Source organism: Callorhinus ursinus, unplaced genomic scaffold (assembly GCF_003265705.2).
Source record: "Callorhinus ursinus isolate GAN/ISIS: 27379988/994484 unplaced genomic scaffold, GSC_fseal_2.0 scaffold11, whole genome shotgun sequence".
NCBI lineage: Eukaryota > Metazoa > Chordata > Mammalia > Carnivora > Otariidae > Callorhinus > Callorhinus ursinus.
The window spans coordinates 52,891,938-52,905,099 of record NW_027397073.1 but is presented as its reverse complement, the minus strand read 5'-3'; the positions used below and the strand labels follow the sequence as shown (position 1 = coordinate 52,905,099).

General features: G+C 41.2%; 1 protein-coding gene across 15 annotated transcripts in view; it reads left to right on the top strand.

The window, feature by feature from the left end:
• DLGAP1 (DLG associated protein 1) overlaps positions 1 to 12,054 on the top strand; it is a 942,912-nt gene extending 930,858 nt beyond the window's left edge. For 13 of the 15 annotated variants that reach the window (XM_073898465.1, XM_073898467.1, XM_025886688.2 and 10 more), the window contains 3 exons: positions 1,122 to 1,213; positions 5,672 to 5,824; positions 8,658 to 12,054. In XM_073898465.1, coding sequence (XP_073754566.1) covers positions 1,122 to 1,213; positions 5,672 to 5,824; positions 8,658 to 8,867 — 455 coding nt within the window. In that variant the 3' untranslated portion in view covers positions 8,868 to 12,054. Of the gene's footprint in view, positions 1 to 1,121; positions 1,214 to 5,671; positions 7,115 to 8,657 lie in introns of those variants that run through there. The other 2 variants (XM_073898473.1, XM_073898472.1) reach the window with 1 other exon arrangement.
• The last annotated feature ends 1,108 nt before the right edge of the window (positions 12,055 to 13,162 follow it).

Below are 13,162 nucleotides of genomic sequence, written 5' to 3'. Positions count from 1 at the left end.
TCATTCCGCCCTGGGTCTCAGGCTCTGTCAATTCACAACCAAACAACAAGGGCACAAACACCTCTTCGATCCTTTAGGACACATCCCCGTGCAGATTTCCACGCGGGGCAAGTGCCCTGCTGAGGAGTCTCCCTGTCTGGTTTACAGTGCGGGGCGGGGAAGGGGTGAGCAGGGCGCCTTCTCCCCTTCCTTCCCGACAGGCAGGGCGTGTTGAGAACTGCCTGGTGGCAGCGCTCCAGCTGCGCAGCTGTGCCCCGGTCCCCACCGGGTGGAGGGAGGGCCTTGGGACAATGCAGACCTCGGGACAGCTCTGTGCAGCGCGGTTCCGCCCCTCTCAACACGCCCGTCAGTTGAAAGGTTCTTGCCTTAGTCTGCGCGGAAGACAAGAAGTAGCTTGCAAAGGAGATTTTCAGCACAGTGCATAGGGAATTAAACCTATATTAACAATAAAATTGGTCTGTGGAGTGGAAAAGCTGGAACGGTGCTGGCGTTCCCTAGGCAACAGGCTGAAAATGTTCATTCCTTAGAAAATCTTTCAACTGGCCATGGCGCTTTCCTCACAGTCCCGGTGGCTGGGCTCCGGAAAAATACTGAAGGCTATGGATAGGATATGGTGAGTGCCAAGAGATCCCCAACCCCCCAGATCAGGATTGCTTTCCTTGTGTTTGGATTTGGATTTGGATTAGAAAAGCAGACTGTGATGGCTGACAAATAAATCCATAACTATATTGATAAACTCTTGAAATTCATTCTTGCCGTAAAAGGGAGGGGAAAAAAAACCCCTATTTGCCTCTTCTCTTGTAACCTCCAGCGCTGTGATGGAAAACTCCGTTATTCCTAAGAAATATGCAGGATGAACATATGTTGTTGTTTTTTTTCCAAGTCGATTTTATACTTTATCCTAGGAGCCTCTGTTCCATAGACGGGAGAGTAACAACGGCAACTGGGCAGTGTGTGTGCGTGTGTGTGTGTGTGTGTGTGTGTGTGTGTGTGTGTGTTCACCTGCTGTATGTGTGCTGTTTTCCCTAATTATTGCAGCATAACTTCCTCTTTGCTTTACCAGACTAAATCTCAACCATGAGACATAATGTGTAAACTTCTTGTATGTTTGCTTTTTTCAGTTCTAGGGAAAATCCGAACCGCAGTGGGCAGTGCCCAACTTCTCATGGCCCAGAAATTCTACCAGTTCAGAGAACTGTGTGAAGAAAACCTGGTAGGTAACATTCCCCATCACTACCAATTCCTAGTCAGGAGGAGAATGTGTTGTCAAGACTGGCGCCACTAAAGTAAAACTGATTTTGAACCAAATGAAAGCCCATTGGACTCTCTCACCTGGAATAGAGTTTTCTGATGAATCTTATTTCCTGCTTTTCTTAAAATTAGAAATATTTATTTTATACTTAAATAATCTTAGGGAAAAAATCCAATCAAGTTGAAACTCCATTTCTTGTTTTGTTTTTGTAACGGAAATTTTTGCATTTTCCTGGCTTTCCCATGGCACCCCTGATTTCATTATTCTTACCAAAATATGGAATAGCCTGATATTTCAAAAATAATACTACAGAGAACTATTCCGGATAATGATTTTCCTTCTGAAATAGCCCTTGGTACTTATTTCATCATCAGGTCTCTCAGTTTTCATTCAAGGCCAGAGGTGGACGGCAGGCCAAAGTGTAAATTTGATCTCCTTGAGACATATGAATCATTCATCCTTCTTGGACATACCAAAACCAAATAAAGCAAAACGAAGAGACAAAAACACCATTAGCATCAACAACATTTTTTAAATTGGCTGCAAAATGCAGGGCAAGAGCTTCCTCACATACACATGCCTTTTTTTTTTTTAAAGATTTTATTTATTTATTTGAGAGAGAGAATGAGAGATAGAGAGCATGAGAGTCAGAGGGAGAAGCAGACTCCCTGCTGAGCAGGGAGCCAATGTGGGACTCGATCCCGGGACTCCAGGATCATGACCTGAGCTGAAGGCAGTCGCCCAACCGACTGAGCCACCCAGGCGCCCCATACACATGCCTCTTTAAAAATTCTGCCTACTATGTCTGCAAGTGTCGTTCCACAAGAATAGCTTTTACTGGTCAATTGTTGGGCAAGCTTGCTCTAAAATAAAGAACATGAAAAGCAACATGTTTTTCTTGTGGAAAGTAAAAACGTGATTATTTGCAATCTAATTGACTATGATTTTAGAGTTTTAACCACATCTTCTTGTTAACAAGGACAAATATAGGCCAAATGGGATTTATCAGGAGAGGGCTCTATCAAGAGAAAATAGCATGCAGAATTTGGTGCTCTCCATCCCTCTTCATCAGTCTTCGCTTTCTGAAACCTCCTTTGGGGGATCGTTTCCCTCCTCCTCACACCCACCGCCCACATCTGTAGTTTGTTTTCCCCTCCCTCCACAAAAAAATTACCTGGTCCTTCTTTCACCTTCTCAGAAATTCCATTCTGGATTATGAGATAATATAGATTAGTAAATGCATTGATAAGTGAATTCAACAAGTATTTTATTGAGCTTTACTATGAGCCACGATCAGAATTCTTGCTAATTTCTAAACTTGCTAATGTGTCACAGATCTTAATTAACATGATTCTTGGCTCCTTAAATGTACAAAAGTTCCAATAAAGCTATATTTCTCAATCTGGCTAAAGGATACAGGGAAGCCAATATGTACACACAGTAGGGCAAACACAGCACACTTTTTAACAGAATTATAGAATAAGGGAGTATATTATGAAGTAGAACACAAACACTGCAGATTTTGAAGATGAAATCGCAGACAAGACGTTTTTGAGAACTTTGCAGATTTCTAGGAAAGGTTGACTTTGTCAAAGCCAGCTTTTGACGTTTCCCAGCCCCTGATGGGCTCACGTGCCTTAGCCAGTAGAGGACCTTAGTTGGAAATGTGGGCGAGACGTTACAGGTAGGAAGAGGAACCGCACTTCCGGCAGAGAGCCACTGATGGCTGCCTCAAGTCCCGCCCCAGAAGGGAAGCCGGAGAGCCCGCCACGTGCGGGACGCCATGCTGAGGGCTTTTAATTTTATGATCTGGTTAAATCCTCAGAGCGACCCTATGGAGCAGATAGCAACATTATTTTGATGACAATTTTACAGTTGACGAAAGTGAAGATGGAAAAGCTAAATAACTTGGCCAGGAATAAAAAATAATAAATACATAAATAATTTGGCCAGGGTCACAGGGTAAGAGGCAGAGCCAAGATGCAAATCCCAGTCGGTTTGACCTCTGTCCCTGTTTGAGCTCCCTTCAACCCCCAAGATGCCCAAGATAGGAGTTCTATTCCTCCCCCTCCTAGAGGGACATGGAGCTGATCAGTCAGCTCCACCTCCTCTGCAGCAAGAAGCATGGTGGTCGGATGGTGGCATTACTTCATTCTATAAAGCTGCACAAAAGTGCAGCTAAGATTGGCCACAAACGAACCCAGCTCTCCTTCCTTGAGTTCTTACCCTGAGGAGAACACTTGAAAACACTTGCATATTATCCCAGACTAGACTCTCAGGCATAGAATAAATGGATGAGAATTACTTTTTCCCAACAAAACTAAACTAAGGAACCCAGCCCCCCTCATCCTTCCACACCCTCCACCACCTCTGACCTACAAGTCTGGTTCAGGCTAAGGCAAGAGCTGCAACTCCTTGTGCGTGGAATGTCACATGACCCAAAGATTCTCTTTCTCTCTGCTTCCCCATCTGTCCCCTTGACGATTCAGGGGCAGAGAGATTCTTGGCGAGGAGGGAACAAATTGCCCATCGTACAGAATTAAACAAACTCTTCAGGCCTACCCAACTATCATTTCATGCATTGCTGCACTGAAACATTTTTGCCAGTAGGGCTTGTAACCTAAAACACTTTAGTAAACTCCAAAATATGAACAATTTAGTTCTTAGTTACTGGTGAGATAAAGAAGACCATAAAACTCCATTTGTGATATGCTTTGTTAAAGCTATTGTCTATTCTGAACCTAGATGTTGAGTTAACTTACTAAATGAAAAAACTCCAGAAAAATTCTTTAGTTTAATTCACATGTCAGTAGACTAGAGTTTAAACCAAATACTTACAAACTTCAGAAATTACATCTTCCAATGAATTCCAGAACTATGAGTAGTTTGAGAAGTGTAAGTTTATAAATACATTTTTACTTGTATTCATTTTGAAACCAGACCAATAATGTTAGTCCATCAAGGGCTAAAAAGTTCTTTCCGACCTATTAACTTTGATGAGCACTGACCTTGCACTTTCTGAAAATTGGTTTTTAATGGCCTGAGGTTTCATAGTATATCAGATTGGCTTGAATACCCACAGGTAACCAAAACTGACCCAGATGAAAGCCTCTGACATCTGGATGCTCCCACCCACCTAACCACGAATGCCTTTAGCTACCATTGGTGGTAGTGATTAACAATGAGCATGACCCCTTCAATCTCTTAGTTATGTTTTGTCTGTTTTACATCATATAAACTAGTGGCTCATACTTTGTAGTACCTCTCAGGGGTATATGGATGGGGCAAAAAAAAAAAAAAGTCAATCCTTAGACACTGAAGAATGTTTAATATTATCTAGAAAATGGGTCATTACAGATATCTATGTATGTTTGTAGATATGTCTTCACATTTGCTATTGTATGTTATGGTTGATTTAAAATGAATTCATTTCCAAATGATTTTGTCAAAGTACTTGTGTGATAAAATGACTTCCTGCATTAGCAACATCATGATGGTTAAACACATAGTACTTTAAAAATCCGATTATTTTATTACTCATCATTTGTTTACCCTATTGTTTCACTCAACATGATTGTTAAAACAAATCTTATTTTAGATTCCTTATCTGTTCTATGAATAAGTTGAATGGCATGGAGTCGGATTCCAACTCTGATAATAACATTGTATTTTTTCCCCAGAGACAGTATCTTCATTTAAATATGTTTTAAAATATCTTGTCATAGTTTTTTGGAAAAGTCTGGACTCTCTCCCATACCACATTGATAGATGTTGTATTACAAAAGAAGAGTTTTACATCCTTGACACTTGAGAATCACTGACTCAGACAGATGAGTGTATAAGATTACCATTTGAAATGGAAACTTTAAAAAAGCATCAAACTCATAGAAAGAGAGAGTAGAAAAGTGGTTGCCAGGGGTTTGGAGGTGGGGGGAAAGGGAGAGATTGGTAAAAAGGTACCGATTTTCGGTTATAAGATGAATAAGGTCTGAGGATTTAATGTGCAACATGATGACTATAGCTGATAACACTGTATTGTATAACTGAAATTTGCTCAGAGTAGAACTTTAAGTGCTCTCGCACAGACACAAAAAGATAAATATGTGATGTGATGGATGTGCTTATTAATTCTATGAATGAGTCCTTACACAATGTGTGCATAGATCCAATCATCACGTCGTACACTTTAAATATCTTACTGTTGTTATTTGTCAATTATTCCTTAATAAATCCTTATAGATAGATGGTAGATAAATAGATAAGATTACCATTTGTAGCCTCACTTTTATCTCCTATTGGAAAGCCGAAAGGAACTCATGCCCCTTATGTTATTTGAAATATTTGAAAATACGCTTTGGTCCTGTACTTCCTGTCCCAGACTGCCTCTGAAGCATGAATGTTTTTCTTTCTCTTGTACAGAATCCCAATGCTCATCCAAGGCCCACCTCCCAGGATTTGGCGGGGTTCTGGGACATGCTGCAGTTGTCCATAGAAAATATTAGTATGAAATTTGATGAACTTCATCAGTTAAAGGCCAATAATTGGAAACAGATGGATCCTCTTGACAAGAAGGTAGAACAATGTAGATTTTGTATGGTTCATTTAAAAACCTGCACAAACACTGGACAGTCTAAATAGGCTTCTGCATTCAGTCTTGCTGTTTACAATGTGAAATGGAGCTGATATCATATTAATCTCATTGTAATGACAATGTTTACATAGTAATCATTTGGGATATTATCTGTAATATGTTTCAGGCATATTTTTAAAGAAAAACCTGTCTTTGTGAATTGGAAAATGGGAATGTGGCTTTTTTGTTAATTAAACTTTAAGTTAAACCATTTTAGTCACTGGAAGGAACTGCCTCCATTTTGCTTTTTAAACTAAAATAAATGACATCTTCAGTGCATGATTACATAGAGCAAGAGTTCAACTTCCTTACACCCCTAGGATGTGTTTCGGAGAAAAATAGGAAGCCCTGAAAACTAACTGACTTTGATAATCATTTCATAAATATAGTAATAAAGAAACCACTGTTGTTCAAGTTTAAAAATATACACCATAAAGTTTCACAGTAATCATAAATGTTGGGATTTTTTTTTTTAAGAGTTTTACTTTGGGTTGATTTGCCTTGGGGACTATTGCTCACTGGGTTCCTCATTCAACAGTCTAGAAATAAAGACTCAACTTCTCTTACTTTAATGAATAAACTGCAATTTTCACATTTGATTATTGTGGCTCTACCAGGCTCACACAAGTATCCAATATCCACCTCCCTAGGCTGGCCTGTCATGCTTGACTTTTTTAACCCTTTGCTTTCCTATGGCCTGAGGTCAAACAGTTCCGAGAGATTCATCTTCTAAAAATTAGGCTTGGCTTTTCCCATGAAGCACTGGTAGCCATGCCCTTTTCGGATGTCCTTACCTATCAGAGAGCTAACAGTAATCCAGTCCATTCTGCTGCTCTCCATCATAGTATCCAGGTTCATAGGGCCAGTAGACTCCCAGGAGAACTCCAGTGCCCAGGGCCATGCATAATTGACAGGAGGGTTATTGTCATTGTTCCTCCTCTCCAATGCTGTCACCATCAACCTTGGTGTTTTTAGTGTTAAGCATTAAAGTACCATTGATATATGTGTGGCCTCTCACTTGGGAAGCCAGACATTCGCACTTCATCTAGTTTTCTTTAATCTGTGTTTAAAACTGTCTACTAAATAAGCTTTTAAATTGTTCTTATTTTAAGAAAACACTACAGATGTACACATATACTGGTAATTTAGTTTCTAGAGCTGATCCTTCTAATTTCTCATTCACTGATTTTTTTTCCAATATTACTGTTTTTTTTTCTAAAGTACAAGTAAAGGAAGATATGACTAAACAGTTTCCAATATTCTTACTTTTCAAAATATCACAAGTTACCCAACAATGAAGATTTAAAGTGTCCAAAAATTGTGATGCTAAGAATTGACATATGTACCCTATTGATGTTTACACAGTGAGTCATTAGTGAACTGGATTTCTAAATTTTTATACACTTTGCCTATGACCAGAGCTTTTCAGCACTCCACGAATTTGCGGGGAAGACACAAACGAGCACAAAGCTGGCCAAATATCGTTTGCACTCTGTACTTCCCTTTTCTGTCCACCCAGACTCCACTTTAAACAGCCTGCGGGCAACTCCAATGTAATAAATTTATCCAGGCACTTCACCCAGGCGAGTGAGGAGGATTTGCGGCAATGTGTGTAAGTGTTAAGACACGAAGAGTGCCCCCTGGAGAATCAGAGAAACCCTATTTTAAGATAACCTTCACAGTTGTGTCATGAGAATTGAAGTATTTCACTAAAAATGAAAACAACAGATTCACGTGGACCTTTTTTGGAGCCTGAAAGCTCACCAACCTTAAAAATTCCTTTGTGGTTTAATTTGCTTCTTTCCCACTGCATTTTTTTTTTCTGCGACCCAAGTGTTGAATGGCTTTTGTTTTTGCAGTGGCATTTAAAAATATCCAACCATTTCATAGTTTGCTGATGCTGAGGGGAAACTTCTTTCAGTCCTGTGTTAAATTTTCACAGCACAGTGTCTGTCCCTGTGATTGGAATTGCCTTCTGGGCCACCACAGCCATCCTGAGGCCCCTAAGGAGCGACATCCTACCGGGATGTCTTAGAAGCTATCTTGGAACTGATTCCAGACCTCCCGCCCCCCCTCCCCACCCCCCACCCCCAGAAAAGGAACTTTCAGTGTCCTCTCTCCAGGGTGACCCCGGAAAGTATATCTCTGTGTGTTTGTGTGTGATGTGCAAACGGGTATTATAACTCATTTTGGCATCAACAAAGCTAAAGAACACAATCTTATCATCTCTTCTTCCTCATTTGGCCATTCAGGTTTGGGTGGGCCCCGGGAGAGGGCGGGGATGTTTTTAAACTCTGAGCCGAGCTTGCGCCCGCTGCCTCGCCTCCTTAGAGGGGACGCAGAGTTCCCGGAGGCTGCTGCTGCCGCTGCCGCCCTAACCCATCTCTGGCACCCGGAAGAGTCTGGAGCCTCCAGAGGGAACCACACTAAATGTGCTGGGAGCCGCAGCCTTTCAGCAGGGGGCATTTTAAATACCCACATCCTTACCTTGGAGAGACTAGTTCTGCAATTCAGCCTTACCCTTGGCCTTAAGCTAACAGGTATTCTCTTCTTTTTTTTTTCCCCCGCAACTTTTGAATACCGAAGCCAGAATGATAAAGGAAAAAAAAAAAAAAAATATATATATATATATATAACAGTGTGCAGATCAGAACTAACCACCCTTAGGTTAAAAAGAAAAAAAAATGTGCGTGTTCTAACTACTGACCTATCCCAGTTTTCCCCAAGCTTGTCCTGAGAAGCTGTGTAATGTCCTGAACCTTCTGCTTTGATCAGGAGAGAAGGGCCCCTCCTCCAGTGCCAAAGAAGCCGGCGAAGGGCCCCGCGCCGCTGATCCGGGAGCGCTCGCTGGAGAGCTCGCAGCGCCAGGAGGCCCGCAAGCGCCTGATGGCCGCCAAGCGCGCCGCGTCCGTCCGCCAGAACTCGGCCACCGAGAGCGCCGAGAGCATCGAGATCTACATCCCCGAGGCGCAGACCCGGCTCTGAGCGCCCGGCCCCGCCGCGCGCCCCGCCGCGCCGCCTCCGCGCTCGGTCCTCCCTCCGCCCCCCTGCCCGCCCTCCGAGCCCGTCCGTTCCGGAGCTCAGTGACTTCCACTGTCGCGGTGTAGTTGTCGGTCTTGCAGGAGCCGTCCCCCAGTAGCCCCCCGCCGCCCGGACCGGTTTGCCCATGTTCTTCTCTTCTCCACCGAGCTTCGCCACCCGTACTGACGCGTCACCCTGCCTCATCCGGAGAGCCGGCCCTTTCTTTTCTTGCCAGAACCAAACCCACCTGTGTAGAAATGGCCCCTTTAGGTCGCCCACCAGCCTCAGTTCTCCCAAGCTAGTCTGTCCCTAGAGCTCAGCAATATAAAATCATAGGGTATTTCAGAAATCCAGTATCACAGGGTGATCCTTTGGGACTTAACCGTCTTCCACGTGAAAGAAACTAGGGCTCCGATTCCCTTTATTTCCCCTAAACGGTTATTTTTTGTAAAGCAGATGGAGCACTTTATTTCCAAGCTCAGAAATCACGCCATCTCACCGGAATCGATGAGTGACAATCCAAGAGGGGACCAAGTTGGGCCGGGGGTGGGGGACCTGGATGAGTAGTGGGGAAGGGAGAAGCAAAATCAGCAGGTGCTGGGGGTACCTGCTTCACTCACAGCTGCACAAACTGCCTCACTGTTACTCCATCAATCACTGCTTCAAATGTTTCAATCAGCAGAAGATTGTAAATTCGATCTTTCAGGGAAATTAATCTATTCTGAAAGGCAATAAAATGAAGAAAGGCAAGGAAGCACTGATAGTTTCAGATATACTACGTAAGGGGGATTTTCTTTTTGTCCTATTATTAAGGAAATTTAGACCTGAAGTGTTTTATCAACTTTTATTGTACTATGTGTATTATACTGTTATTGTGGTGGGGGTCTTTAAAGGGGAAAGTGTTGGTCCTCTTAATTTGTTAGTGTCCATCCTGGGGGCCTACCTAATTACACATATATAAGTACACATTTGCTTAAGAAGTCCTGTAAATGGCAGCTAGGGTGTTTTCAGAGAGAAGTTTGGATTTTCCCATCATCCCTTTGAATGCTATACATCCATCTGTTGTAACCCAGTAGTTTGTAATGCCAGACATATTTTCTCCTTTGGTCTTCTCTCACTACTATCCAGAGCCCTATCACACCCCAGCATAAGGATTGTGTCCTATGTCAAACAGATAAAATCAATTTCCTATCCAAGTAGATATGCAGCCTCATTCCAAAGAGCTGCCCCTCATCTTGAGGTCCCAGGTAGTGAGAGAAGAAATTTGGCCTGAAATGTTCAGCAACCACCAGGAAGGGGGGAAAAGTCATGATCCACAAGCACTGAAAGAAACCCAGGCATTTGGCGGAGAATGTGGATTTACGCTTTTAGTCATGACGGATGGGCAGTGTGCACTTTGCATCTAGCTGAAGTTATCTTTAAATGCCCTTACTCGTAGCAGTTTAAACATTTAGGATGTGGTGATCTTAAAGTATCACTGGCATTTTATGCCCAGCTCCCACCCCAAAGCATTATAAATTATCATTGAAAACTGACAGACTAAAAACACACATCTAATAAGCTTGCACCAGAGCTCTTTTAAAAAATACACTCTCGTAGCCAGGTGCTAATTTAATTTTATTTATGAAATTAAGAGAGGTGATGGGTTCTGGCAACAACTATTTTCACAGACATATTCTAAAACCACTAGGGAATTCGCTACCTCTCAGAGCCATTGATGCTTTGAGCTATCTTTATAAACAGGGCACAAATGTTTACTGCTGTGGTTTACAAGAAAAGGGCTACTAACTTATTTAAAAACCAACCAACCAACTTTTAACTGGAGTGAACAAAGCACCTTGAGTGCTTTACACAATTGGAGCTCACAGAGATTTTGAACTTCAAGTGTCCGCTTGTGTTAAAAAGAATATACCTTTTCTTTGCTTTGTAGCAGCAATGGAAGGTCACACAAAGTTTGCATCAAGTAAGGCCAACTGCCGCCTTGGGTAGCCTATAATCACATTCAATCCCGAAAATGACTTGGCACTCATAGATTAACGTGAAGGAAGCAACATCCACTGGAAGACCCATGTTCCCAACTACAGCTCCATGCCCTGAAGTAGAGATGAGATTGGGATTAAGAAATAGATTTCTAATATGATTCAAGATCATCCTACAGTATTTTCTTTGGAAACTGGTTTAGCCCAGGATATTTTAAAGAGAGACAAGAGAAGGCCTATTTATCTTGTCTATGTGAATGGTATTTGTATATTCATAAGCTATTTTTGGTAAGAATTTTAAATCTTTTAGCTGAATGCCTACAGGCATCATGACCTTTGCCTTCCTTAAAAACACAAATTGTACAAACACTTTATAAAAAGCTAATTACTGATCTTAAAACATGACCCCACATAAAGCTGCTTGTTAACCACTTGCCCCCTTAAGCTGACATCCATGAGCATAACCTTTGTTACATTGTTCTTTTTGATGTATTTGTAGAAATGTTTTTTAGTTCATAATGGAAAATGTATGTACCCTGAAAAATTACTTATTTTGTTTAACTTTGGTATAAAGCTGTTTGGGCATTTTCTTGGGGAGGGGGGTATTACAAAAGAAGTTTGTCTCCCACATCAAAAAACGTTCAAAGAAATTAAGTATTTATTATATTTTTTGCAGATGTTTCCATACAATTCACATAACCTTTTTGTAAAGAGAGATGAAGAAATGGATTAAAGATTTTTAATATTTGAAATGGTAAATAGAACTAATTTATTTGTAATATATTTCTGTTATTTATAGATGTTTCCTTAATGTTTTACTGTGCATTACCACTTTAATTTGAGCCTTATCCTTGTGAATTTACCATTTCTTTTTTAAAACATGTCTAGATGCATATTTTAAATAACTGGAATGTAAATCACTAGCATATCTGAATTCCCGATGTAATTTTTAAAAATTATTTTGGTTTGGGAAAAAAACAGATTCATTTGAAAGCCTTCAGATGGAGGGGTGGGGAACATTTTTATGGCTTTATGAAGTGGAATTTCATAGGCTTATTTACCTAGATTGTGTGTGGACAAAAAAAAAATTGTAAATAGATGAATGTTTCCCATAATGTAAAAAGAAGAAATTAATAAAATAATAATGCACTGCTTTCAGGTCTGTGTGTTTTCACTGCAAAGCCCTGCTTCTTCCAAAATATAATTGTCTTTGGAGGGAATAATTAAGCAATTAAGAAACATCATTCTAACTTTCATTGTAACAACACATATGCTAGCCACTGTTGTCGGTAGACCTTGTATCCTATGTAAGGGATCAAAACACTGAAAACCATGGGGGCCTGGGTGGCTCAGTTGGTTAAGCGACTGCCTTCGGCTCAGGCCATGATCCTGGAGTCCCGCGATTGAGTCCCACTCGGGCTCCCTGCTCAGCAGGGAGTCTGCTTCTCCCTCGGACCCTCCCCCCTCTCATGCTCTATCTCATTCTCTCTCTCAAATAAATAAATAAAATCTTAAAAAAAAAACACTGAAAACCAAAAGGCCTTTTATTATGATGATCACATGCATATGAAAGTTTCAGGTCGGGAGCTGTATATTTCATGAAAGAAATTATTAGTCTCTCAAATATGTGCAAATTTGTGCCTATTTTACCCACTTGGATCTCTTCTCAAACATTTCATCCATTTTGTTTCCTACACAGCTCCTACACTTGGAAGATCAGAATAATGCTTTGTGGTTTATATTTCATCCCCGAAGTAATGAAAAACTATCCTCACTGAGGCTTAGTGACTTGCCCAGTGGGACACAATTATTAAGTGACAGATTTGGGTCCAAAATCTAAGCCTTTGTTCAGCCTCCTCTTCAGTGGGGTCTCTGTCCTTCATCCCACATTTAGAATTGATAATTATTTGCCACTGTCCCATTTCCTCTGGTTTTCATCTCGGTCATATTCATAAACCTTACTTTATATACAAAAATACAGATTTACCCCTCAAAAGGTAAATTAGAATGTTTTATGAGAAGTGGACTTACACATCTCTGAAAATGCCAAACTCTGTAACCTGTGTCCACAGTAGTTCTTCCCCACCAAGTTCTTGGGCAAACCCACCCATGTATATGCAACAAACGTGGAAATTAAGCAGATAAGCCAACATAAGCAAGAACTTTGCCTATTTCCAAAATAACACGATGTACTTTTGAAACTGTTTCAAAAGAGGATCGATCAAGTGGCTCAATCTCTGTGAAACCTCAAAGATCTCATTACCTGGGTTCATGCACTGA